This window comes from Dasypus novemcinctus, chromosome 6, assembly GCF_030445035.2.
Source record: "Dasypus novemcinctus isolate mDasNov1 chromosome 6, mDasNov1.1.hap2, whole genome shotgun sequence".
NCBI classification, from domain to species: Eukaryota; Metazoa; Chordata; class Mammalia; order Cingulata; family Dasypodidae; genus Dasypus; species Dasypus novemcinctus.
The window spans coordinates 51,934,498-51,961,957 of NC_080678.1; the positions used below are offsets into that span (position 1 = coordinate 51,934,498).

A 27,460-nucleotide genomic window follows, 5' to 3' on the forward strand; every position below is an offset into this window, starting at 1 on the left:
TATTTTGTTCTACTTGTTAAATGTGCCACATGTATTTAATAACTGTCATTTGAAATGACAGATGCTAAAATTTCTCCTTTAGCAATCCTCTGTGGTATCTAACATTATGCTACTTTTTATTATATAAAACAGAAGAATTTATGCAATTGATAAGGCTGAACCTTCACATACATTATAAGCATGGTTGGCTATCTTTTTGTACAGTTAATGTGGCATCACCATGTGGCTGAAGGTTACACTTAATTTCCAATTCATTAGGAATGCCAGTTATGGATTTAATTCTTGACATATTTTAACTTGGGGGTCTGGGGAATTATGGCTTTGCATTATTCCATTTTTAAAAATAAGTGACTTGTTAATAGTTTTATATCAGACTCTTGTAAGTATGCAAATGTTTAAATTGTAAATAAGATATCATCCCATGGCTTTAGCCTCCCCAACTAGGTGGAAGTTATACTGACCTGCAGTACAATTTGGTGATTACAGCAGCTCTGGTACTCAAAAAAGAAAAAGTGTTACATTATTGAAAAAGAAAGAAATAGCATTACTAGACAAGTAGGATGGGTATATAGAACACATGATGGTTTTATATCTATGTATATTTTCTTTCCCAAGTAAAACAGTTATTGTCTGAAAAAGTTTGATTCAAATTTAAGCAGAAAACATCATCAAAAGATCATCAGGTGAGCTTGAAGAAATGGCCTCTGAAAGTGAACATATAAAAGAACAGATGAAAAGAATGGAAAATATTGAACACGGTCTCAGGGAACTAAATAACAGCAAAAGGCATGCAAACATACATGTCATGGGTATCCCAGAAGCAGAAGAGAAGGGAAAAGGGACAGAAGGAATATTTGAAGAAATAATGGTAGAAAATTTCCCAACCCTATTGAAGGACATAGATATCCCTGTCCAATAAGTACAACGTACTCCCATCCAAAAAAATCCAAATAGACCAACTCCAAGACACATACTCATCAGAATGTCAAAGGCCAAAGACAGAGAATTCTGAAAGCAGCAAGAGAAAAGCAATGCATAACAATAAAGGGATATCCAATAAGATTAAGTGCTGATTTCTCACCAGAAACCATGGAGGTAAGAAGACAGTGGTCTGATATATTTAAGATTCTACAAGAGAAAAACTTCCAGCTAAGATCTTATATTCAGCAAGACTGTCTTTCAAAAATGAGGGCAAAATTAGAATATTCACAGATAAACAGAAACAGAGAATTTCTAAGCAATAGACCAGATTTTCAGGAAATAGTAAAGGGTATGCTAGAGCTTGAAGAGAAATGATAGGAGAGAGGGGCCTGGAAGAGAGTCTAGAAATGAAGATTATATCAATAAAAGTAACAAAGTGTCAAAGAGTGGTGAAAATAAAAAATGATAGATAAAACTAAAATAATCAGGAATAAACCCAACCAATGATGTAAAACACTTGTATTCAGAAAACTGCAACTAATGTTAAATTAAAAAAAAAAAAAACCCTAAATAACTGGAAGAACATTCTGTGCTCATGGATTGTAAGACTGAATATCATTAAGATGTCAATTCTACTCAAAATGGTATGCAGATTTAATGCAATTTTGATAAAAATTCCACCAGCATTAAAGAAAAAATTGAAAACACGATCATTAAATTTATTTGGAAGGGTAAGGAGTCCTGAATAGCCAGAAATATCATAAAAAGGAAAAGTGAACCCTCATCTCCAAACTTTAAATCATAATACCTACTATAGTGGTAAAAACAACATGGTATACTGGCCTAAAGACAGACACAATAGATCAATGGAACCAAATTCATGGTTCAGAAACAGATCCTCACAGGTATTGCCAAGTGATTTTTGACTAGCCTGTCAAACTCACACAGTTCAGGCAAAACAGTCCATTCAGCAAATGGTGCCGAAAGAATTGGACATCCATTGCCAAAAGAAGGAAAGAGGACCTCTATCTCACACCTTATCCAAAAATTAACTCAAAATGGATCAAAAAACTAAAAGTAAAAGCAAGAACCAAAAAACTTCTAGAAGAAATTATTGGAAAATATCTTCAAGACCTGGTTGTAGGTGTTGGATTCTTAAAGGAGATAAGAGAAGGACTGAGTAGACTACTGACGTTTAATGTATGTAGAAGTTTTAATTAGCTTTACTGTAAAAGTGTGGAAATGTATAGAGTGGATGGTAACACAGTGAGTGACAGCTAGTTTATAAATGGGGATATGACTGAAAATGGTAGTCTAGTTATGTAAATGCCAATTGACAGAATGCTAGAGAATAATCTAGGAACTGGATAGCACAGTAAACCAAGAGGTGAATGAGAATTGTGGTTGATGGTACAGATGCAGGAGTGTCCTTTGTTAGCTAGAACAAATGTATATCACTACTGTAGGGTGTTGGGAATGTGGAAAAGCTGGAGTGACCTATGGACTGTGGTTAACAGTAATAATATAATATTCTTGCATCTATGTGAAAGATATACTGTGTTGATACTGAGACAGTATGGAAAAAGTGAGCCAAATATACACTATGGACATGGTAACAATCAGATGATATTATTTTATCTGTAGCAAATGACACACCACATTGTGATGTGTAGATGGAGGGGTGGTGTTTGGGAATTCTGCACATGTGCATGATTGTTTTATAAGTTTACAACTTCTGTCATAAAAAATATATTTAAAAAATAATAATAGAGTGGGTTGGGGAAAAACTCACCAAATGTAAGATAAGGACTATGATTAGTAGTAAGATTTTGACAATATTCTTTCATATTTATAACAAACGGCTCATGACAATGCAAGGTGTTGGTGGAGGGTTGATGTATGGGACCCCTGTATGATGTTATGCATGTTTGCTTTGTAAGCTCACAACTTTTATTATACACTTGTTTCTCTATGTTCATATATAAATGATGTAAAGTTAATAATAGGATTGGTTAGAGGAGAAATACTTTGCTTAGTAGTAATAGTTTGACAGTGCTCTTTAATCATTAGTTAGAAAGGTTTAAAAAGTTATTGGTGGTAGGGTGAGATGTTTTATATAATTGTTTGATGTTGTATATGTTTGTTTTGTATGTTCACAGCTATTATACACTTATTGTTTATGTATTTTTATGTATGAGTGATATATTTCAATAAATTATAAAAATTAAAAAAAGGTCATCAAATGGAAGCAAGTCTTGATCCAGTATAATTCAAAGCATATGTTTGTAGCTACTTTCTGTGCCCTATTATAGCTACTGTCCAATTATACTATATGAGAAATTGAGTCATTCAGTTAAGGAAAGCAAAAAAAAAGTTATTTAATTTTAAATTACAGTTTGAAAATAAAGAATAAATTTGGTTATCTATATAAAATTGATTTCTGAGGCCCTGGCTAAGTCCAGCAACCTATGAGGTTATCTCAACTTCCGTATCAGATAACTTTTTCCCAAACTGTCTTCTTTTCAGGCTATTAAATCCCAAAAGTTTCAAGCCTTTGACTGGGGAAGCAGTGCCCAGAATTATTTCCATTACAACCAGGTAAAGTCTTCCAAGTCTTCAGAATAAAATGGACCCTGAAAGCTCATCAAGGAAGCCAGCCTGGGGTACTGGGTTCTGATAGGGGTCATTACTATGGGAAGTATTTGGGAGAGTTAGGAATGCGTTTGTGTTTCCTCATTTGATTCCAAAACAACACAAGCCCTGTGGTGGGTGTTGTGGGATGGGCCTCTCCTCCTTGCCCTGTCATGGGCAGTAAATATGAATCTCCACTGTGATGTGTCATTTCATCATACTACAGACACGGACTTAGCAGTCAGACCATCCTAGAGTTGTTACCTGCTGGCTCTGGGGCCTTGGCCACATTACATTGCCTAGGTCTCCTTTTCCACACACAGGTAAAATTACCATTTTTGAGTGCTGAGTGTATGGTGCATTTCCTCTGCCTCCTGTGCAATCGGTGTGATTATATCTGATGTACAGATGAGGAACCTGATGTTTAGAGAATTTTTATAGCCTGCCTTCCATCCCCAAGGGAGAACATGGGAGGCTATAACTCCAAAGCACCTTCCCAAGCCCTTGGTTCCTCTACCTGCCATCTGGTAGGTGGGGAGAGCTGTGCCTCTCACAGGGGACCCGGCCTCTGTCATGGTGCCCCATGTGGCATATGGTAGCATCTCAATAACTAGCGGTCTTTATCCTTCATTGTAGGTTTGGGTTTTTTTTGGTTGTTCTGGTAATGGTAATTGAAAAGGCAACCTGATAGTGATTTTCCAAACTTAATCTCTTCTCTGATCAAAGTAACTACATATTTAATGGAGACTGTTCTTTGTGACTTTGAAAATTTTAAAAAATCAACTTTCTCTTTTTATTTTTAAAATTGTAGAGTTACCCTCCCACTTACAACGTGAAAGACATGCAGGTGCCGACTGCAGTCTGGAATGGGGGACATGACTTGCTTGCAGACGTCAATGATGTCAATGTCTTACTGACCCAGATCACCCGCTTGGTGTACCACAAGACTATTCCTGAATGGGAGCATCTCGACTTTATCTGGGGCTTGGATGCCCCTTGGAGGTTGTATAATGAAATTATTCATCTAATGAGGAAATATGAAAGCCAGACTTAAAAGATGTAGAGTTCTTTCCCAGGCCTTTTTTCTTTTTATATCCAAGGAAATTGTGAGACTTTGAAGATGCCAAATTCTTTCCCTTGAGGATTAGAAACCCACTAGCTATTTTTGTTTTTTGTTTAATTAAAATCACCAGCTGATTAAGGAATTAATGTCTCAACTATAGTGTTGTTTCTTTAAGTCTTTGTGAAAAGATACTTATCATTCTGTTTATCCTTCCCATTTAAAATGCACTGTATTACCTTTTTACTCCCACGCAAGGAAATTAACACATGTTGGACTTTTTAAACTATTGTTCATTAATAAATGACTTGAGAAAATCTCAGTGTAAAAGTATCTAGCTTTCATCTCCTTGCTTTTCCATCTAAGGATCTTGTATTTAGGGATCTAAGTGATACATTTCTCATGCTTATATTTAGTAGGTACAGAGTTAAATCTAGTGTAATCCCAGCTGTGCCGGTTACAAAGAACCCATGATGAATATTATTTATCAAACTTATCTGTGATAGCTGTGATTTAGTAAATGGTTAAATGGCTCAGGCCAAACAAAATAATTTGCTGAAATCTTTGAAAACTAATTGCACTGAATCCCATAGAGAGACTTTATCACTGGTTTTCCCTGATATTAGTGTGCTCTTTTAACCAGCTGCTGTATCTCAGTAATGATGTCATGGTGAAGTAAAAACCCATGAGAAGAGCATCCAAGTTTAATTTTACACAAAAGAAATGTGACCATGACTGTTTTCACACCAAGATTCAGGGACTCGTTTTCTTTTTTGTAGTTGTATATGTGTTCATATTTCTAGTCCTGATTTGCATCCATCTGTCAGGAAGCCCATATTCACATACTTTTCTTGCAATGTTTCCTTACAGTACTCTTAGGTGGACAGATGTTTTTGTGATAGAGTTAATTTAGCTGCAATAACAATATTTAGTATTGGTTAATATGTGCAAGCAGAATACTACTACTTAGTAACATTTAAGAGTCTTATTTAAAGGTTTCAATAAAAGTGAGCCTCAGGCCTGAAGAATTGTGTGTATGTGGTTTGTCCATGATTTAATTGCCTTTTTATTCTTCCCTTTTCCTTTTGGCTGGACTTAAATCTTTCTTTCTCATCTTTTCCCAGTCCTCACTCATTGTAAGTCTTGCTGCTACTGCTCATGAACATCTGCTCCTCTCTTTTGGGGAGGAGACCACATTCTCAAGAGTAAGGAAGGTTAGAGATGTTTGGAAACACTAGCTTCATAAGTTATCCTGTGGGCACCATGTTAGTGAGGCTGTGGGTGGAGACTTGGCAGCCCTCAAACCCTGTGCAGGTAGCCCATGGGCTGCAGGCAGGAGCATGGATTTGAGGGCTATTGGTCCAACCCCTCCTCCATTGTAGAGATGAGGCAACTGTGGTAGTCAGCTAAAGGGGTGCTGATGCGAAATACCAGAAATCTGTTGGCTTTTTTTTTTAAGATTTATTATTTATTTATTTCTCTCCCCTCCCCACACCTCCCCTCCCCACCCCCGTTTGTCTGCTTTCTGTGTCCATTTGCTATGTTTTTCTGTATCCGCTTGTATTCTTGTCAGTGGCACCCAGAATCTTTGTCTCATTTTGTTGCGTCATCTTGCTGCATCAACTCTCTGTGCATGTGGCACCTTTCCTGGGCAGGTTGCACTTTTCTTTCATGCTCAGCGGCTCTCCCTATGGGGTACACTCCTTGCACTTGAGGCTCCCCTACTCGGGGGACACCCCTGCGTGGCAGGGCACTCCTTGCGCGCATCTGCACTGCACAGTGGGCCAGATCATCACATGGGTCAGGAGGCCCTGGTTTTGAACCCATGTGGTAGGTGGATGCCCTATCCATTGGGCCAAATCCAATTCCCTCCATTGGCTTTTAAAGAGGGTATTTATTTGGGGAGAAATTTACAGTTACTGGGCCCTAAAGAGTCCAACTCAAGGTACCATTAAGAGGTAATTTCTCACCAAAAGTCTGTTGCCATCTGTTAATGCAAGATGGTGGATGGTATCTAAGGCTGAGCCATCCTCTTTCCTCTTAAAGGCTCCATGGTAATACCATTTCAGTTTTTAAAGTAAAACTTATGTTTGTGCATGCAAAAAAAAAAAAAAGGCTCCATTGTCCCAGTTTCTTTCAATCTCAGCTGTAGGCTGGCGTAAGGCTCATCACTCTCCCTGGGACTCATTTCTCTCCAGGCTCCACTGCTCTGTTTTCTCCACAAGGTCAGCTGTAGGCTAGCGGGCTCATCTCTTTTTCTAGGGCCATGTCTATGGAGCACTCTCTTTTCTTGCATATCTGCTTCTGTGGTCTCCTTCTCCATGTATTTTCTTCCATGTGAGTCTGTTTTATCCCCATCAAGGGGGTAGGGTTTCAACCCTGCATGCCCTAATGATGTGATCAAATAAAAGCCCTAATCTTGATTTAATAACAGAAAAGTGAAACCTCTGAATCTAATACAATCTAATATGCCCAGAGGAACAGACAGTTTACAAACAATCCAATATTTATTTTTGGAATTCATAAACAATACCAAACTGCCACAACAACCAAGGTCAAGAGAGGTAGGTCTCATGATAGGTCCCCTGGAACATAGACTTGGAGCCCCAGTAAGATCTCTCCCACTAGGGTGTGGCTTGAGGGAAGGGGCTATACCTTACTTATCTCTGTCTACCCAGAATCTAACCCAGGGCCTGGAATGTAGTGAGTCTCACTAGGTATATGTAGATAGACCAAATGAATGAAGAATGAGTGGACTTCTTCATGTAGCTAAGGAAAATTAGATGCTCAAATAACATCTGGGAAACTCTAGTGAGTGAAATGGAATCAGTGTGATTTTTCTTACACCCAGAGGAAGGAGTAAAAATGTACTAGAGGCAAAGGGTGTGCATGTGCAGGAGGGTACCCCCTCCCCCACTGGCCATATGTCCCCAGTGAGCTCTTCTTTTTCTTTGAACCAAGACAAAGTGGTTTGGCCAGGCACATGCAGGATTCCTAAGGCTGGGGAGGAAAAGACAGTGAGTGGGTATCTTTGTGGTCAGTAAAGCTCCCACACACCAGACCATAAGCTGTAGAATGAGTAGGGGCTGCTGTCCACTTGCCTGTTTTGTTCTTTGCCTCTTTTCTCTGGGGATTCCCTCAGTGTGTGGACCAGTCTAAAGGTGGGGATGTTGCACATTGGTTCTTACTGGTTGGGCATTTGGCTTTTCTAGAGGCTTCTTAACCCCAACACAGCTGCATAGACCCTTTGTATCCTTATGACCTTGGCTTCATTGACATAGTTAATTCAGCAGCTGAGAGTGTGTAGCAAGGTTGGAACTTTGCCTAAACAACCCTGGACAGGTTGGTATGGGCTCTGACTCTGTTTTCAGCTGGCTTTGATGTGTATTCTGTTGAACAAAACTCGATGTTCTCCCACAGATCTTTAGAGCAAGGAAAGGACTAGTTATTCTGTCAACTTGGAATTCTTCTCTAAGACATGGGGAAAGGAAGAGCCACTAAATGTCACCACAGTTAAGAAGGAAGAAAGTCATTTTTCCTGTTGCCACAAGAGGGCAGACTTGGTTCAGCTCGCAAACCTTCCTCAGAACCTGTGACTTCATTTCTTAGGGAGGCTTTCCTCAGGGAAGGAACTTGGCTGCTTTAGGAGCCAGTTGGTAGTTTGATGACTGATACGGTCACCTGTGACAGTGGTCATGTCTATCTAGAGTTCTAATTCTTGTCTAATGGATAACATCTGAAAAAATTTCCCGAAGAATAGCTGTCTCCCAAATGTGACTTATGAAAATAAAATGTTGCCTAGAAGGTGAACAAATGGTCAGCACCACAGGCTTGGGTAGGTGGGTGGGGAATGAAGAAGGCATTAACCCAGACCTCAAACAAAGAGGCCTAAAATTTAGACTATTGAAATTATCTCCAAATAAGTTTTTTTGTGTGTGTTTGTGGATATTAAATGTGATAATTTGTTCAATGTAAACATTTAAAAAATACTTATTTTTAACTCTTGGAAATCTATTTTTTAATATATGGAGAGATTTTAAAAAGTGAAAGTAAGGCTCTTCAAGAAATGAAGATTGACTGTCACTGTGGGTCCTAAGGGGAGGGGGAAATAGGTATTGAATAGATGGAACCAATGTAACTGTATGGGCAATAGAAGTGTTTCACAAGAGTATGTGAGGATGGCTATAAGACATGTAAAATTACAACAAAAATATATAGGGGCTGATAGGCCAAAATGTAAATCATAATGTAAAACATAAGGTAACTAAAAATTTAGAAAATCGTATAGTCTAAAATATAAACCACAATGTAAACACAAATGTTACCTTGTTTGAAAGCTATTGTCTCAATATCTGTACATCAGTTTCAGTAAATATGGTATGAATATGTTAAACGATTATTGCTGTGGAAGGGAAAATATTTTATGTTGGATATGTGGGAGTACTGTATATTGTATATATGAATTACTGAGATCTAAAACTCTTGTGAAAATAAGCTTAATAATTAGAAAAAAGAAAAGAAAAAGATAGGATGTAGAATTTTTCCAAATTAATATGTATTCTATATCTAACCTTTAAACTCATTGCTATATTCCATTTTACGATTAGGGGAACCTGGCAATATATTGGGCTTCACTTTTCAGGAAGTTTTGGATCACAGAGAGGTTCAACAATGGCAGCGGAGGAATACTGGTGTGGGATGTTATTGACAGGGGACACATGGTTGGCAGGGAGTTCTACAGGGCATATATCCAGGGTACATAAAAATGTTTGGATATTTTCATAGTGGATACAATTAAAAACAACTGAGGGAGTGCTGAGTTCCTAGCCAGGGGAGCTCTATCACAGTCCCTAAAGGAACAGCAACAACCCCCCAAGTGCAATGGCAAAGACCAAAAAAGAATGAAGGTCCAATGAGCCCCTGATACTAATGACTATGCTTGTGAGTTTGTGCACCTGAAATAAGAACAAGGCCTAGAGAAGCAGTGTGCCTAAGAGTTACCTCCTGAGAGCCTCCATGTTGCTCAAATGTGGCCTGTCTCGAAGCCAAACTCAGTATGTAAATTCGTTGCCTTCCCCCCAGCATGGGACATGACTCCTGGGGATGAGCCTCCCTGATGCTGAGGGATAAGTACCAGCTGATGATGTAACTAGAAAAGGACCTTGAATAAAAGGTTCAACTCGGACCAGCAGAATATCTCTGTCTACATATAATAACAGGAGTTAAAAATGCTTTTTGACCTAAATCAAGGGGGAAATGGAAAGGACAAATGAGTTTATAGGGCTATGAGTCTCTAAAAAAAGAGCCGGGAGGTTATCAGAGGGGTTGCCCTTATGCACACGTGAGCAGAGTCCCAGAGACAGATAAAGTAGATACAACCCCAGGTATTGGTTCTTCTGAGGGTTACAGAGACCCACAGGTTTTATGGTCATGCAGATGAAGTTCAGTGCCATGTCAGTTGGCCCTTCTTTGGAGTCGGTGTTTCTGTGTGATGGAGCTGGACTCAGATGTGATCTCTTTTCATAAGCCTTTCCTGTTACTTTACCAGAATTGTAGTTGGTGCTGGGGTTTAATATATACCCAGGGGATCTGAAGCTCTGGACTGACCATATGATAGCCAGACCCTGAGTCTCAACAGACTTCAGCTCCTACACTCTGGTTTATTGGACTTATCCCACTCAGCTAACATGGAGTTGAAGAAGGTCAACCACCACACCATGGAGCCAAGAGTGCCTACAACTTAGAGCAGGAGGATTGCATCCAGCATCCATGTGAAATCTAAGCCCCCTCTTGACATAGATGTGGAAAGTGATGTGGGCTATGGGTGTCAGGCTCTTTGTCTCTTTAGAGATAATCTAAACTATCTGTGACTTGTGGGTGTGGGATGATGAAAGGCTGCAGTCCTGCCCCTGGGGAGCAGGAAACAGTTTAACAATGCAAGGTCTATAAACTTTAAGTATTCAGGGGAAATGCAAACCAAATATGCTAAAGGCTTATCTAGAATGTCTGGAGTCCATGCTAAAAGCTTACCTAAGATGTGAAAGGTATATATGCTCATTGAAGCCTATTGAGAACTGAAACAAAGCGACCATTTGGCCTTTCCTCTCCTCACAGTATAAAAGACATTTGAAAATCTTGTTCAGGGCTCAGGATTCAAACAGAAAGCTCCTGAGTCTGGCCAGCCATCAATAAACCATTTTTCCTTCTCAAAATCATTCCTGAGTCCTGGCCTCTCTATACTCAAATAATTGAATTTCTCTCAAATTCTACAACAAAAGGACACAGCCAATCCAAGGTTCACAGGATGAAGGAATAGAATATGGATTAGAGTGGACTTACTGATATTCTATTCATGAACTATTGTGATTAGTAATCAAAGAAAATGTGGCATTGGTGTGAAGAAAGTGGCCATGGTGGCTGCTGGGTGTGGGGAATGGGAGGAAGAAATGAGATGTGGAGGCATTTTTGGGACTTGGAGTTGTCCTGGGTGGTGCTGCACGGACAATTACCAGACCTTGTATGTCCTCCCTTGGCCCACTGGATGGAACGTGGGGAGTGTGGGCTATGATGTGGACCATTGACCATGAGGTGTAGCGATGCTCAGAGATATATTCACCAAATGCAATGAATGTCTCATGATGATGGAGGAGAATGTTGCTATGGGGGGAGTAGTGGTGATGTGGGCTATGGGTGGAAGGCTCCTTGTCTCTTCAGAGATAACTAAGCTGTTTGACTTGTGAGTGTGGAACGGTAAGAGGCTGCAGTCCTGCCCTTAGGGAAAATGGCAACAGGCTCCAGTCCCAGGAAATGTTTAACAATGCAAGGGCTATAAACTTTAAGTATTTAGGGGAAATGCAAAAAGTAAATATGCTAAAAGCTTATCTAGAGTATCTGGAGTCCATGCTAAAAGCTTACCTAAGATGTGGAAGATATATGCTAATTGAAGCCTATTGAGAACTGAAACAAAGAGACCATTTGGCCTTTCCTCTCTGTATAAAAGATGTTTGAAAATCTTGTTCAGGGCTCGGGATTCAAACTGAAAGCTCCCGAGTCCCGCCGTCCGTCAATAAACCATTTTTCCTTCTCAAAATCATTCCTGAGTCCTGGCCTCTCTATACTCAAATAATTGAACTTCTCTCAAATTCTACAACATTTTTGGCGACCGCTAAGGGACAACAAACGAAGGCCAGAGATGGTAGCATTTTGCTGCCCCTTCCAAATCCCCGAGGAAGCCGGGAGGACTCGGGTGAACCCCAAATCTGGGCGCCCCTGGATTAAATTTAATCCAGAAAAGATGTGGGCTCCACCAGAATCTTCCCAACAAAAATCGAGGGCAATGGAAGGTCTGAAGAGAAAGATTCTGGGAACGAAAAAGAACTCCGAACATGGAAGAAGGTAAGACTCCCCTGGTGAGCAGAGTCTGGAAGGCCCTAGCTTTAATTGCTAGGAAGGGGAGGCTGATCACCTCCCGAGAGAACCCTAGTAGCCCCAGAAGGTTGGGGGGAAGCCGTTCTCTCTAGGCTTGGGAAAAGGAGAAAAACCGGGGAAAAGCCCTGGTGTTTTGGGTTTATCTAACTGCATGTTAGAATCTGGTACTGGTCTTATATCCACTAAAGGAGTGGAGTCTTGATTTTAATAGGAAGGGCTATTTATAGGTTCAAGTCCTAATGTCCTGGAAATTGGTCTAGATTAAGGAAAACAAAACTTGGTTACAGGAAAATGGATCGGCTTTTCTGGTGGAGCTTGGTCTGGGTGTAAAGTTTGAACAGTGGAAAAGTCTAGCTGAAATCTTTTGTTATGGTGCTAATTTGTGAATGAATTCACTTTATACCAAATGTTAAGTGTTCTGAGGTTTGTGATGGCTGTGGGGGCAGCCATGGTGAAAATAAATATATAAACTTGTGGGTCAAATTAGTGACCTTTGTGCTTCTGTCTGTGTCAGCTCAATGCTAGTGTTGGAGTTGTGTCCTTATGTAAATTGGAATTACAGCTGAGCTGGAGCCCTCCCTTGCCATTGGCAAGGGGGTGAAATGATTCTGGGGCAAAAGCTGAGGAGTCTGGATGTTTGCGGAGTCTAGATGTTTGTCATGCTCTGCTGTCTTGTCTCTGGTCTGGCCCTTTGCCGGGGCTTGGAGGCCATCTGTGTCCGTGCCACGCACCCAAGTTTGTTGGGAATGTCCCAGTCAGGGTGGCTGGGTTCCTGGGAGAGTTGCCAAATTTGAGTAGGTTTTGTCTGCCCATTTTGGCTGAAAGCTGGAAAGGGGGGAGTGGCTTGCCCCTTTCCAGTGAGTCCACCCTTCTATTCATAAGCCGCATTCCTGTTTGTTGTGTACCCGACTGCCTGGAAGCGGGGGAAGTGAAGGGGGTGAAAAGCAGAATCAGAATAAATGCAGTAAAGTTCCCTCCTTAGGGTGTCAAAGCCAAAATACCTTTGGTTTCTTCCCAGGTTCTTAGAAGGTATTGTAGTAACTTTAAGTAAGAGAATGTGTTCTGTGAAGGTAAAATTTGTCTTAAGGGTATAAATAATTATAAAAGTTTTACAAAGCATTGTTTAAATTAAGGTATTTAAATGGCTAATTGCAGAAAGTCATTATTTAACAAAACTGAATTGATAATAATAAAAGGCAATTTTATAACAAACTTATTCGGCAGCCAATCTCCCCTGCCAACTTGCTTCCAAAAAACTGTTTCTGGTATTACATGCTACTAAGTATTTAAAGTGAAGAAAAGTTCATTATTTTAACAAGCTTGTTTAGTATTAATGGCAATTATATGTTGTAAGAAGTTTGCCTGGTAACTTAGTATGTGGGATATATGGAGTGTGTTTTTATTGTTAAGGAAACAGAAGATGATTTTGTCCTAAGATAAAATGATTGATTATTGGAAAGAGTAGAGTGTGGGACAGAACCTGAATGAATACTGAAAGTGTAGAAGGTTTGTGGAAGGAAAATTTTTATGATTAAAATTGAGTAAGATCAATATACAAAGAAAATCTTTTATCAATAGCTTCTTGTGCTTTAACCTCATCATTTCTTCAGTGTTTAAAGAAGAGTCTTACCTCTTTTAAAAGAACATTTATGTTCTAGAAATCAAATCCTGAAATGTAGCTTTTTATTTCAAACTAACTGCAAGAGATTTATTCTTTTACTTTAAAGGAAAAATTAAAGTAATGGTTAAGTTCATTTAATATGTTATAAGTCAAATGAAAGGTATTTAAAGGTGTTATAAAATTAATAGGTTTTTAAAAAAATTAATAAAACTGTAACTAAGAGTTAAAATCATTTATAAATGCATTTATATTATAAAACAGTGGAATGACAATAACTGAAATTATAGCTGGGTGGATTTAGCCTGAAACTATTATTTAAGTATAAATTCTAAACTAACATTTCCTTTGTTAATGGTTACTTCAAGCCTAACCTCACTCTTTGCCTTTGCCTATGATTATTTCATAATTGAGAAGAGCTGGGACATCACTGTCTCCTCTCCTGGTATTAGTAACCCTTTCTCTCATGAATTCAAGTGTAACCTAAATAAATGGCTGCCTGATGGAATAAGGTTAAATGACCACTGGAGTTTTATTATCTCCAAAATCAAAAGGGGGGTGGAGGGGGAGAAGTCTCCTGCCTTGACGGTCAGTGTTCCTAAGAGTGGCAATTCATGAGAGAAAGCAGTCTGTCTCCCTGAGGCTTCAAATAGCCTCAGTAAATATATATAAAATTAATCTCGTTGCTTATCCAAAATTCTGCTAATTTCAAAGTAAAATATAAAGTTCTAAAACAAAATGGTGCTAAGGCATTGAGAACATTTCGGTTATTACAGTCCATTAAGTAAAAAGAAAATTCTTGTGGTAAATTGCATGGTCATAGTGCAAATTAAGAAGAGTTTCAAAAGTCTTTGAAAAGTTTAAAGTAACTAAAGTCATGTTGTTGTGTCAAACTATTCATGTCTGCCTATTTGCTCAAATTGTTGAGGTTAAATATGCAGTTATATAAGTAATATGTATTTCTGGACCCCTAATTAATTAAGCTAAACAGTATATAAAATAATGCAAATTATAAGTAATATCAATGAGTTGTGTTTGTGTCTAACTCTTTGTGTCTGCCCATTTTTAAAAAATCCTCAATGTATGTCTTCATACATCAGGATAATATCAAATTAACAAATAAAAATTCTTAAAAGAGGTCTATTCAAATTGTTAAAAATTAAATATGCAGTTATATTTATAAATATTCTTTTTTAAAAATATTTATTTATTATTATTTTTTAAAATTACATTAAAAAAAAATATATGAGGTCCCATTCAACCCCACCACCCCCGCCCCCCACTCCCCCCACAGCAACACTCTCTCCCATCATCGTGATACATCCATTGCACCTGGTAAGTTCATCTCTGAGCATCACTGCACCCCATAGTCAATGCTCCACATCATAGCCCAGACTCTCTCACGTTCCATCCAGTGGGCCCTGGGGGGATCTACAGTGCCCCTTAATTGTCCGTGAAGCACTATCCAGGACAACTCCACGTCCTGAAAACGCCTCCACATCTCATCTCTTCCTCCCGTTCCCCACACCCAGCAGCCCCCATGGCTACCGTTCCCACACCCATTCCACATTTTCTCTGTGGACATTGGATTGGTTGTGTCCATTGAACACCTATGTCAAGTGAGGGCTTAGATTCCACATGGGTACTGGATGCACTCTTCCCGCTTCTAGTTGTAGACACTCTAGGCTCCATGTTGTGGTGGTTGACCTTCTTCAACTCCATGTTAGCTGAGTGGAGTAAGTCCAATAAGTCAAAGTGTAGGAGCTGAAGTCTGTTGAGGCTCTGGGCCTGGGTGTCATATTATCAGTCCAGAGATTCAAATCCCCTACATATATCTTAAACTCAGCACCAACTACAATTCCAATAAAGTAGCATGCAAGTCTTGTGAAAAGAGATCCCCTCTGAGTCCATTTCCATCACGCAGAAACACCAGCTCCAAAGAAGGGCCATCTGTCATGGCAGTGAACCCCTTCTGCCATGACCATAGAACCCGTGGGTCTCTTTATCCCTCAAAAGAACCAATACCTGGGGTTGTATCTACCTTATCTGTCTCTTAGACTCTGTTCAGTTGTACATAGGGGTATTCCTTCTGACAAGCTCCAGACTCTTTTTTAGAGACTCACAGCCTTATAATCTCATTTCTCCTTTCCATTTCCCCCTTACATTAGGTCAAACCACTTCCCGAAGTCATGTTATTATATGTAGACAGGTATATTCTGCTGTTCCGCATTGAATCTTTAATTCAAGGTCATTTTCTAGTTGCTTCTTCAGCTGGTATGTGGTAGTGATCCCTCGGTGCCAGGGAGGCTCATCCCCGGGTGTCGTGTCCCACGCTGGGGGGAATGCATCACATCTACACGCTGAGTTTGGCTGTGAGAGTGGCCACATTTGAGTAACATGAAGGCTGTCAGGAGAAAACCCCCAGGCACAATGCTACTCTAGGCCTTGTTCTTATTGCAGGTGCATAGGCTCAAAAGTGTAGCCATTAGTATCAAGAGCCACTGTTGGGCCCTCCTTCCTTCCTGGTTCTTGCCGTTGCACCTGGAGGATTGCCGCTGCTCTCCCAGGGCCCACAACAGTGACCCCCCGGCCAGGAGCCCAGTACCCCCCCAGCTGTTGTTTTTAATTGTTTCCACTATGAGTATATATAGACATTACCATATACCCTGGGCATATGCCCTGTATAACTCCCTGTCAACCATATATATCCTGTCAATAACATCCCATATCAGTATTCCTCCGCTGCCATTGTTGAACCACTCTGTGATCCAAAACTTCCCGTAAAGTGAATCCCAACATAATGTCAGCTTCAGAAGAGCCTTAGATCACCAAAATTCATATATACAATATACAGTATTTCCCCAGATCCATATAAATATTCTTAAAGCCCAAATTAAACTAAGCAGGATGAAAAAGTCATAGAAATCTGATTATAGAAACAATTAGGAAAGGGCCTCCTTTGCAAGAGCTTTAAAGGCAAGACTAGGTGTAGCAGATTAAACCTATCTACTAGGCTAGGGAATTAAGAATCAGTTTGCCTGATAATTTCCCAGTTTAAACCTTTGTCAGCCATAAAATGCAAAAAAACAACAACAAAGATTAGGTTAATTTTCACATAAGAAAAATGTTGATGTAACCTGGTGGCCTGCTGCCTCAGTCTCCCACTCCCGGGTTGGACAGCAGTGGAGGAGACCAGTTTAGGCCAGTCCTATGGGCAGTGGAAGGATGCCCAAGAAGGAGCTAACTAAGTTGGTGCCATTTCAGCACTAAATTCTATTCCTTATTTGACAAAGGGGAGCAAGTAAAAACTAAAATGGTTGCAATGTGATAGAAGAAGCAGTTAAATCAAACTTTTGCGTGGGAAAGTTAAATCTCAGATAAGCTGTAACTTCTAAAGTATCCAATCTATGGAAAAACAGAGGAAGAGCTTGCATGCTAGGCTTAGGGGTGTAAATTGTGTCATTTTTCTTTGTTCGTGGCACCAGCCATATCTGGCTCTGCACCCCTTCTTGCAAGATTGAGAATAAATTATTTTCTTCTCCACAATCTGGCGAGCCTTATTTTCTTCCAGAAGATTTCTTTCCAACAAAATAAGGGTAATTAGTGGCTCTATTAACAAATTTCAGTAAGTAAAGGAAAGTCCATAAAAACTATGGAGAGATCTTTCCTGGGTTATGATTTAAAAAATTAAGTAATTGTGTAATGTGTTTTAAAACCTGGTAGTCAGTATGCATGTGTTTTAAAACCTGGTAGTCAGTATGCTTTTAAATTAATAATTTTCATAACTTAAAGAAGTTTTTAGCTTCCTGTAAGGGAAAAAGAGAACATTCCTTGCATAAACTATTACTATTATGGTTTCAATTTTATTTAACTTGAGTGTAATCTCCCATAGTTAATTTATAAACTAAATTAACACTATGTACGAAATCTTTAGAGTAATGAAAATTGTAAGTTCACATTAGTGAAATTAGGCTAAAGGAAAAAGATTGTAGATATGCTCTCTTAAATAAAGAGTGAATTTCTTTCATTGGTAATTGTAATTTAGTAAGTTTATTTAAACATGAGGTGGCTAGTCAATGTGGTTATAGTCAATTATAAAGAGTTTGTAAAACATCTTCCAAACTGAAAATGTTTAAATAGTTCTAGTTGTAGAAGTCATTGTTAACTAAAAAAAACTTAGATTGGTATTGGTAGCAGAAATAACTTCATGATAATAAACCTGTCTGAAGGCCACTGCAAAGTACACATTTTAGTAAATGGTAATAAAAAGTTGTCTTGATTCTCATTGGAAATATTCTGTTTTCATTCTAACAATGAAAAATAATATTTTTCCTCTATTACTAAAGTAAAGTACCTACTGTTATCTTCATAATAAAATTGTGTAAGTAGACAGTCATTTAATATATGATGTGTTGCATTAAATTGGTTAAATATATATATAAACAAGGAATAAATGTTAACATTATCAAACTCTTGTGCATTCGAACCAGGCCTTGTATACATTACAGGTGGCCTCTCCATGTGAGTTATTGGCTAGGCTGGTCACTGACCCCTCAAATAAAATATGTGCTATATCAGTCTCTGGTTCTGCTCCTGAAGTCGATGGAAACTATATTGCAGTTTCAAGCTCCTGCAGCCAATAATGACTCAGTACAGCCAAATGTACAATGGATATCACCTCCAGACTGGCACTGTTCCATGGTGCCAGAGAGCACTATGCACCGGGCTAGTGGAATACTGGAAAATCTCTCTAAGATGAAGGATGCTGCAACTTGCTCACTGCGTTGAAGAACATGCCAAGTGGAGCCATGATACCAGGATACTGTAAGTGAAACTTAAACACAATTGGCATTATGGCCTGCTCTCATGGAGAGATAACATGTAAGGTATTACAAACCTGAAACTCAAAACTAATAATTGCAACTCTGAATCCTTATGCATTAAGTAATACATTAATTAATATTAAGTGCTGTACTTTTATCCTGTACTAAATATATGCCTAATAATTGTAATGTTATCTTTTCTATTTTGGATCAAGTGCAGAAGTATATTAGACATGTTAAATTCCTGGTAAAATCATTTTCTAAACAGTTAATAACATGTCTATAGAATAAGGTGGCAGTCTCAGCCAGTCTCAGTCAACTTCTATATTCTGCTGTACTCTGCTGCGTAGTAAAAGTGAGGCTTGCTTGCTGATGGTGAGTCACCTATTGAACAAGTCAAAATTGCTAGAAATTGTACAATGAAAACCAAGGTGTAAAAATCTTTATTCTGTAGTTCTGATCACTCCCACAGGTGAAAACTAAGAGTATTTCCAAATTAGTGTTCTAATCCTGAGTGAAGCCAGTTGCCCAAGGAGTGCCAGTTCACGAGGAGCATCTAACAGAGCGAATGAGTGTCAATCATTGACCAGCTTGGAATGTGTCTTCAGATAAAGCTAAGTGTCTGTTGCAATTTATCTCTAAAGATGGATAACTTAAAAAGGAATATATATGCTGTTCCCACCAGCTTTTAAGGAGTGTCATCTTTATAGGCATCTAACCTTGTCTACCTCTGTAATCCAATGTGTCCTCTTTTAAAAATGGGTATTCCAAATTTTTAATTAAGTTTGTTTCTTTCAGAGTGAACATCTTATTAACCATATGAAAACTTCATCCAACTTCGTACAGAATGCCAGATCCATCTTCCTCCAGTTAGAATAAATTAAGAGTTTTACACCATATTAGGCAATGACTACAGCCCATGGCCAGCAGGAAGCAGTTACAGAAAAGAGATCGTCTCCCTTCAGCACCCCTTTTAAATTAAAGGTGTAAACTCTTCAAGGGTAAAATAAAATTAATAGATGGATCTGGAACCTGACTGGAAATCCACGTGAGTGCCAGTGGCAGCAGAATAACTGCAGAAGGCCCCTGCCCAAGATTCTGCTGTCCAGAATGAAAAGTTCTAACCTTCTAAAAACAGTCCTGGATGCTGTACTAAAGACTGATAAATAATCAATCAAAACAACAAACAGCCATCCACCTCATAGCTCCAACAATAATTATGCCAAAGCTTAGCAAGTTAAACTTTGGCAAAAGGGGGGGAATGATGTGGGCTATGGGTGGAAGGCTCCTTGTCTCTTCAGAGATAACTAAGCTGTTTGACTTGTGAGTGTGGAACGGTAAGAGGCTGCAGTCCTGCCCTTAGGGAAAATGGCAACAGGCTCCAGTCCCAGGAAATGTTTAACAATGCAAGGGCTATAAACTTTAAGTATTTAGGGGAAATGCAAAAAGTAAATATGCTAAAAGCTTATCTAGAATATCTGGAGTCCATGCTAAAAGCTTACCTAAGATGTGGAAGATATATGCTAATTGAAGCCTATTGAGAACTGAAACAAAGAGACCATTTGGCCTTTCCTCTCTGTATAAAAGATGTTTGAAAATCTTGTTCGGGGCTCGGGATTCAAACTGAAAGCTCCCGAGTCCGGCTGTCCGTCAATAAACCATTTTTCCTTCTCAAAATCATTCCTGAGTCCTGGCCTCTCTATACTCAAATAATTGAACTTCTCTCAAATTCTACAACAGTGGGGTGAAGGGGAGGGGTGTGTATGGGGACCTCATATTTTTCAAATGTAATATTAAAAAAATGAATAAAGACAAAAAAAGAAGAAGAAAAAGAAAGTGAAAGTAACACTGGTCTCTTTTGACTCCTGAAAGGAAGCATTGGGTAGTAATCTGATTTTTTTTTAAAAAAGCTTGTCAGACATTCTTTCAGAGTATTTATGCAATGTGTTAAGCTGCAGATTCCAAGTCCAGTTCCAAATTAAACAAGTAAAATTCTTTCTCTGCCAGATGGTTTTAGTGGTACTAAAAGAATGCTTTGAACTTTCACGGTGTGCTGTCAGAGTTTTTAAGGTCTTTTCCTAAGGCTGTGATCTTTGCAAAAATATCTTTGAAGGTGAGATGAATAACATTATCTCTGCTTGAAAGGCAATGGTGTTCCTTTTAATTTAGGATGATTTTTATATGCTATAAATGTTTTAAAAGGGTTGATAGTGCTTGCAACAATTTCAGCAGAAGCATAGCATAGATGGGTCAAAAATATAAAAGTGTTGAAACCGAATGTACATCATTATCTGGGTCAATAGGGACATCAGTGAGTCTCTTAGGGGAGCTAACACCCCGTATTCTTCTTCAGCATCCCCTACTGTTTTTGATAGGAATAAAGTTTGGTAAGTCCTTGGTTAAGTGCCAGGTAAATGCAGCTTCCAACACCAAATTTCTGTAGAGATACTGTGGAACTGACCAGGTTCTATTCTCTTTGGCTGTGAATCTTGCCTTTCCTGAGCTAAGTCTTCATCTTCAAAAGGAGGGGTTTGATTCTGATCTTTGAGATGACCCCACTGTCTCTGAGTCTCAAGTGTAACACATCATAATAAACATTCCTCTCTGATAGCCAGGCATCATTTTGGTTTGATAGGTGCCAAAAGAGTCTCACCCTCTTTTAGAAAGAAAAAAGAAAAGAAAAGAAAACCACATAGGTCATTTAAAAAAAAAGAGTTCATGTAATTGGTAATGGGTTTTGCTAATTACATATGCAATTTTTTTTTAAGGGAAGAGTGGCATCCAAAGTCTTTTGAGAGCTGATATAAAATAAATTTAGATTGTATTAATAAGCACAGATTTAGTTATTGTATTTCAGATGCGTGATTTGATCCCTGTGATAGCTAGTAGAGGAAGGATTCCTGTCCTCCAATCCTGTCAGAAAGACCATACCAAGATAAAAAACATTATACATGAAGTCAGGCTCAGCTGGAGTGTGTAATAATGTGACTGACACCCTATCAGCCATGGAAGTCAGTAAACACTTCCTCCTGTGGGAAACCTCCCTTGTAGGTGAGTAGCTCCAACTGCATCAATTAGTGCTCCCAGAAAAAAATGGGTTATATTTTTTAGCCTTGATTTAGAGCCACCATCTTTTATTTTATTTTCCTCCCCTCTCCCCCACACCCTGCTGTTTTTGTTGTCTGTGTCCATTTGCTTGTGATCTTCCGTGTCTGTTTCTCTTTTTGTCTTCTCTTCTCGTTTTCTCCTCTAGGATTCACCAGGATTCAATCCTGGGGACTCAAACGTGGAGAGAGGTTCCTTGTCATTTTCACCACCTCAGTGGCTGGTACTCTTGCCTCTCGCCTTGACTCTCCCTTCATCTCTTTTTTTGTTGCATCATCATCTTGCTGCATAGTTCACTGTGGGGCACTTGGCTGACCATGTGAGCACTGGCTCACCATGCAGGCACACCCTTAACCAGGAGGCCCCGGGGATTGAATCTGGGTCCTCCCATATGGTAGACGGATCCCCAATCACTTGAGCCACATCTGCTTCTGCCAGCATCTTTTGAAATGATCTTTTTCACAATTTCAGTTGAGTCCACAAATATCTTTTGAAGACTCATGGGCAAGGCATAATGTTTGGCACAGCAATAAGAATAATACCTACTTCTTGGCGGGGTGGGGAATCCAGCTCTCCTGAGGAGTAAATGAAATCGCTTCAGGTAAAGCTCTTAGCTAGCGCCTGGCACCTAATAGGCAGACATTACCTGCTGGCTTTGCTATATTATTTTTTTCCCATTTAATGCTCATGACCGCCTCATGAAATGGCTTCTACTACTACTCCCATTTGGAGGGATAAGAAAACCAGAGCTTGGAAGGAGTGAAGCGCTGGCCACCACCGCAGAGACAGAAGAGGCAAAGCTGAGACTGGGAGTGGTCGCTGGCTCCAAAGTTTTTGTCCCAAGCCTCTATTCTCTAAGCGCCCCGTGCGTCCCATGTCAACCACGCGGTCAACGCGGGGCTCGTTTATGCTGATCCGGGGGTCTCCAGTACCGACCTCTGTGTGCTCAGTGTCGGTTCAGATGACCCCAGTTCGGGGGCGTAAAAGAGAGAGGATGAGGGCGGCCCCACAGCCGGTTCTCTGGGGAAGGGGCTGGAGGGCACGGGGCAGGGTGGCGCCGCGAAGCCTGCCACGGGAAGGTCAGGGTAGCGCGACATCATCTGCTCCTTCACCAGCCTCCTGGGAAGCGTCAGGACCGCCCGCATCATTCTCTGGAGGAACAAAGTGGGCGGTTTACTGATTTCATTGCTTACACCCCAGCCTGAAATGCAGTGGCTTTTTACCCAGACCAGCACCGGCTCTGTGTGTTAAATCTAATTAAACATTTTTATCTTATTTTATTATTATTATTTTTAACTTTAAAAGGAAGCTCTGCAGCCGGGGCCCCTTTCCAGGGCCGCTGTGCCCCGGGATTCCCGCAGCTGCTCGGTGCGCCCCGGGGGCGCCGCGGAGGGTCGACTCTCAGGCTCGGGCTGCGGGACCCACCTGGTGAGTCTGAGTGCCGCGGGGTCTCCAGTTCGTGGCGACCAGGGCGGGAAAGGCCGTCTCGGAGACGCTGAGACCAACCAGCCGCTGGTCCTGTCCCATTTCCTGCGCTGATTGCCCCACGGGCGGCCGGGGGACCCGGATCCTTCTGCGGAAGGCGAGTTTCGCTGCTCATTTCCGCTTGGAGCTACAATTAAGGCTGCGTAGAGCAGAAAAGATCCAAAATACAGAAGGTACATCGCTTTAAAAAAATTTTTTTTAAAGACGCAGAAATGTTTTCGTCTTTATGAAAACACATGTGCAGTTACACGGATGCGATTAAAAGTACAAGTAATTCTTCACTGGTTGCCAAAGGGGCACTTTCTGGGAGAAGTGGAAGTTGTCTGTCTGACTTGGAATGGTGATAACACAGGTGAATTGAGTTGTCAAAACTGAGGGAAACTACACAGAAGATCTGTATATTGTATGCAAATTGTAGTCAGTTGAAAAGGACAGAAAATGTCAATTGCATGCATATGAAAAGTTAGCTTGCATACGTAAAAGCTCATTCAGGCAGCTTTAGGTGTGCGTGTTTATAGCCAAGCTTCTTTGGGGACTTAACCTCCTCTTCCAAGCTCTGCGCAGCCAGGAAAGAAGTGAAAACGCAGCTGCCACCACTCGGGGCCAGGCTGCATGTCCCAAGAAAAGCCGAGGGGACCGGTGGGCAGCAGCAGCCTGGCCCGGCCCTACCATGAGCCGCTGGAACAGCTCCGACTCCCAGGTCCTCTGCGCCTCGGGCCAGCTGTTCCTGCAGCCCTTCTGGGACCGCTTGAGAAGCCGGGGGGCCTTCCTGCAGTCTCCGTTCTTCCCGGTCATCTTTTCCATCATCACCTACGTGGGCTTCTGCCTGCCGTTCGTGCTGCGGGACGCCGTGTGCCCCTGGGTGCCCGCGCTGCGGCGCTACAAGGTCCACCCCGACCTCTCGCCGTGGGCGCGGCAGCTGCTGCCTTGCCTGGGGCAGACGCTCTACCAGCACGCGGTGTTCGTGCTGCCCGCGACGCTGCTGCACTGGGCCCGCAGCCCCCCAGCCTGTCCGCCGACGCCCCCGCGGTGCTGGAGCTGACGCGCCACGTCGTGGTCTGCCTGCTGCTCTTCGACGCCAAGTTCTTCGTGTGGCACCTGCTGCATCACAAGGTGCCCTGGCTGCAGCGCACCTTCCACAAGATGCATCACCAGAACGTGTCCTCTTTCGCGCTGGCCACGCAGTACATGAGCGTGGGGGAGCTGTTTTCCCTGGGCTTGTTCGACATGGTGAACGTGGTGCTGCTCGGGTGCCACCCGCTCACCGTCCTGGTGTTCCACGTGCTCAACATCTGGCTGTCCGTGGAGGACCACTCGGGCTACGACTTCCCCTGGTCCACGCACGGACTGGTGCCTGTCGGGTGGTACGGGGGCGGAGCGCACCACGACCTGCATCCCTCCCGCTTTAACTGCAACTTCGCACCTTCCTTCACACACTGGGACAAAATGCTGGGGACGCTGCAGTCTGCTTACGCCAAGTAGCTGCGTGCCTGGCAGGGGTGGTGCCCTCTCAGACCCGGGATACTGTGCATTTCACTCTTGCATCAGGAGAAGAACACTAAGCTGTTTCTCTTTGTATGCATCAAAAAAGAACAGGCACTTCTAAACTGATGGAAACTGTTGTAGATAAAATCTGATCTATTTTTGTGGGCTGGCAAACAATTTATATCATGTTTGTATATCAATGCAGTTGTATTCTAGGTGTCGAATTCTAGCTCATTTCAATAGCTTTTATTCCTAGATATGAGTTAGATAATCAACACTGGCATATTTAAATCATCTCTAAAATGATTTGTTTGTAGAACAAGGAATGCCCTAGGTTTGAAAGTGTCCTAGAATCAGACTGAGAGAATAGATTTTAACAGAGGATCAGATCTCTGAATTTATAAACTATGAAATATGTTCCTGCTGGACAGTGACCAAGATTATAGTATTTTTTTTTCTTTTTTTCACAGAAATGTATATTTATATGAAAGAAATGTTATTTGTGCTTTAACAAAACAAGTAAAGACTCCTGTTTCACCGACGTTTTGACTGATAATTACTAAAGAAGGAAGAGTGAGATGGAGTGAGGTGTCCTTCAGAGCCTAGAGCAGCTGTCCATGGGGGTTGGGCGTCCTGTGGGTGGTTGTAGGCCTGGGTTTCTGGTTGGTCTAAAGATTTCACAGAGGGAAAAACAGCAAGTATTTGTATTTTCTATTGTTCTGAATGCTTTTCAGCTGATTTCTGCCTAAGGGGCAACTGGTAGATGATCTGGAAAGTTTTAATAAGAGACTAACACTGGGCAGCCATCTGATTGTTTTGTATGGTAGGAGGATCATGTTCAGGGGGATGTGAAGAGAATTAGAAAAGCACCTTGCAGGAAGCAGACTTGGCCCAGTGGTTAGGGTGTCGTCTACCACATGGGAGGTCTGCGGTTCAAACCCTGGGCCTCCTTGACCCATGTGGAGCTCGCCCACGCGCAGTGCTGATGCGCACAAGCAGTGCCGTGCCACACAGGGGTGTCTCCACGTAGGGGAGCCCCACGTGCAAGAAGTGCGCCTGTAAGGAGAGCCACCCAGCGTGAAAGAAAGTGCAGCCTGTCCAGGAATGATGCCACACACACGGAGAGCTGACACAACAAGATGACGCAACAAAAAGAAGCACAGATTCCCGTGCCGCTGACAATAGAAGTGGACAAATAAGAACACGCAGCCAATAGACACAGAGAACAGACAACTAGGGTGGGGGGGAAGGGGAGAGAAATAAATAAAATAAACAAATCTAAAAAAAAAAAAAAAGAAAGAAAAGCACCTTGCTTTGCAAAACAGATAAGTCAAATGTGTGCATTAGAGTGGTAAGCCTTCTTTCATGAAGCCAGCATCCTTGGGTAATGCAAACGATCACTGAATTCAGTGGGTCTGCCATCCAGGATTTTTGTATTTTCAGTTTTCTTAATTAAAACATCATTCAAAATGCATACCTCTCTCTTAAAGAATATGGGGAGGTAACAATGTAGTGAAATTTGGCCCCAGATTCCTGACTCCTCATTTGTTAAAGATGATTCCAAGATGATTCCAAGATGATCTTGCAGATTACTCTTGTCTGTAAATGTCTCTATTACAGCGCACACCTGCATCACACAGCACACAGTTCATCTGGTTGCTGCCTAATTGTTTTCCCTTAAGGTTTGAATATAGCTTATTTTGTGGAAAGTTGGAAGTTAAGATGTGTAAATCGAGAGGTTTAATAATTGCGTGTGGAAGGCTAGGACTCAATAATAATTTTGGGAAGGAAAAAAAAAGAATTTATTTACGGCTGGCCAGGCTCAGGAGTTTCTCTGTCCAAAACCCCAAGCCCCAATAAGATTTTCGGGTTCTTTTTATACAGAGGAAGACCCAAATGGCCTTTTGTTTGAATTCTCGATAAACTTAACACTTATTTCCCACATTCCAGGTAGGTTTGAATTAACATATTTAGTTTGCATCCTCCCTGAATATTCTAAGTCTATAGAGCTTACATTGTTAATTGGCTTCCCAGGACGGGAGTGGTGGGCATGGTTACGAAAAGTGGAGCTGCAGCCTTTCAGTGTCGGGCACACACAGCCTAGGTTATTTACAAAGAGACACAGCCCCTATTCATACCTCATATCATTCCCCCCTCCCCCCTTATGCTAGCTTACTTGCTAAGCTTCACATAATTATTGTTGGAGTTATAAGATGCTTTTTGCCAGCTTACTTGCTAAGCTTCACATAATTATTGTTGGAGTCATGAGGTGGGTGGCTGTTTGTTGTTTTGATTTATTAATTTCCCAGTGAGGGCTTAAGGACAAAGGCCCTGGGCAACATCCGGGGCCTCTTCCTGTCTTCAGAAGAAGTCCTCATTCTGAACAGCAGAATCCCCCCAGCAGCCATCCTGGGAGTCATGGGTGCCCACGTGGAGTTTTTTTTCCAGGCTTCAGATCTATCCATTAATTTTTATTTTCTTTTAGAGAGTTTACACCTTTAATCTTAAAGGGGTGCTGAAGGAAGATGATTCTTTTTCTGTAGCTACTTCCTGCTGGCCATGGGGCTGTAGTTCCTACCTGGCAAAGTATAAAAACCTTATTGTTTTATTTTGACTAAAGGAAGATGGATCTGGCATTCTGTATGAAGCTGGATGAAATTTTCACCTGGCTAATAAGATGCTCATTCTGAAAGAAATAAGTTTAATTAGAATTTTGGAATACATGGTTTTTTAAGAGGATACTGGATTACAGAAGTAGAAAAGATGACACCCTTTATTTTTTTTTTAAGTTGGTGGGGAACAGTATATAGATATATAGATATATTTTCAAGTTATTTTATGTTCTTAGTTAACCCCCAGAAAGAAATTTTAATAGATAACAGTATTAGGTACTTAGCTTGGTTC

General features: G+C 40.9%; 2 protein-coding genes across 2 annotated transcripts in view; both read left to right on the top strand.

Annotated features, from left to right (window-relative positions):
• LOC101445787 (lysosomal acid lipase/cholesteryl ester hydrolase) overlaps positions 1-5,640 on the top strand; it is a 50,026-nt gene extending 44,386 nt beyond the window's left edge. Inside the window, exons 9-10 of the mRNA XM_004461424.3 lie at positions 3,448-3,519; positions 4,364-5,640. Of these exons, the coding sequence (XP_004461481.1) occupies positions 3,448-3,519; positions 4,364-4,606 (315 nt within the window). The 3' untranslated portion in view covers positions 4,607-5,640. The remainder of the gene's footprint in view (positions 1-3,447; positions 3,520-4,363) is intronic.
• Positions 5,641-23,683: 18,043 nt separating this feature from the next.
• On the top strand, positions 23,684-24,755 carry LOC101446266 (cholesterol 25-hydroxylase). The gene is given in 2 exon segments (XM_058299615.2): positions 23,684-24,084; positions 24,087-24,755. Coding segments are annotated over 2 exon segments (810 nt in total). The 5' UTR covers positions 23,684-23,741; the 3' UTR covers positions 24,554-24,755.
• Positions 24,756-27,460: the final 2,705 nt, after the last annotated feature.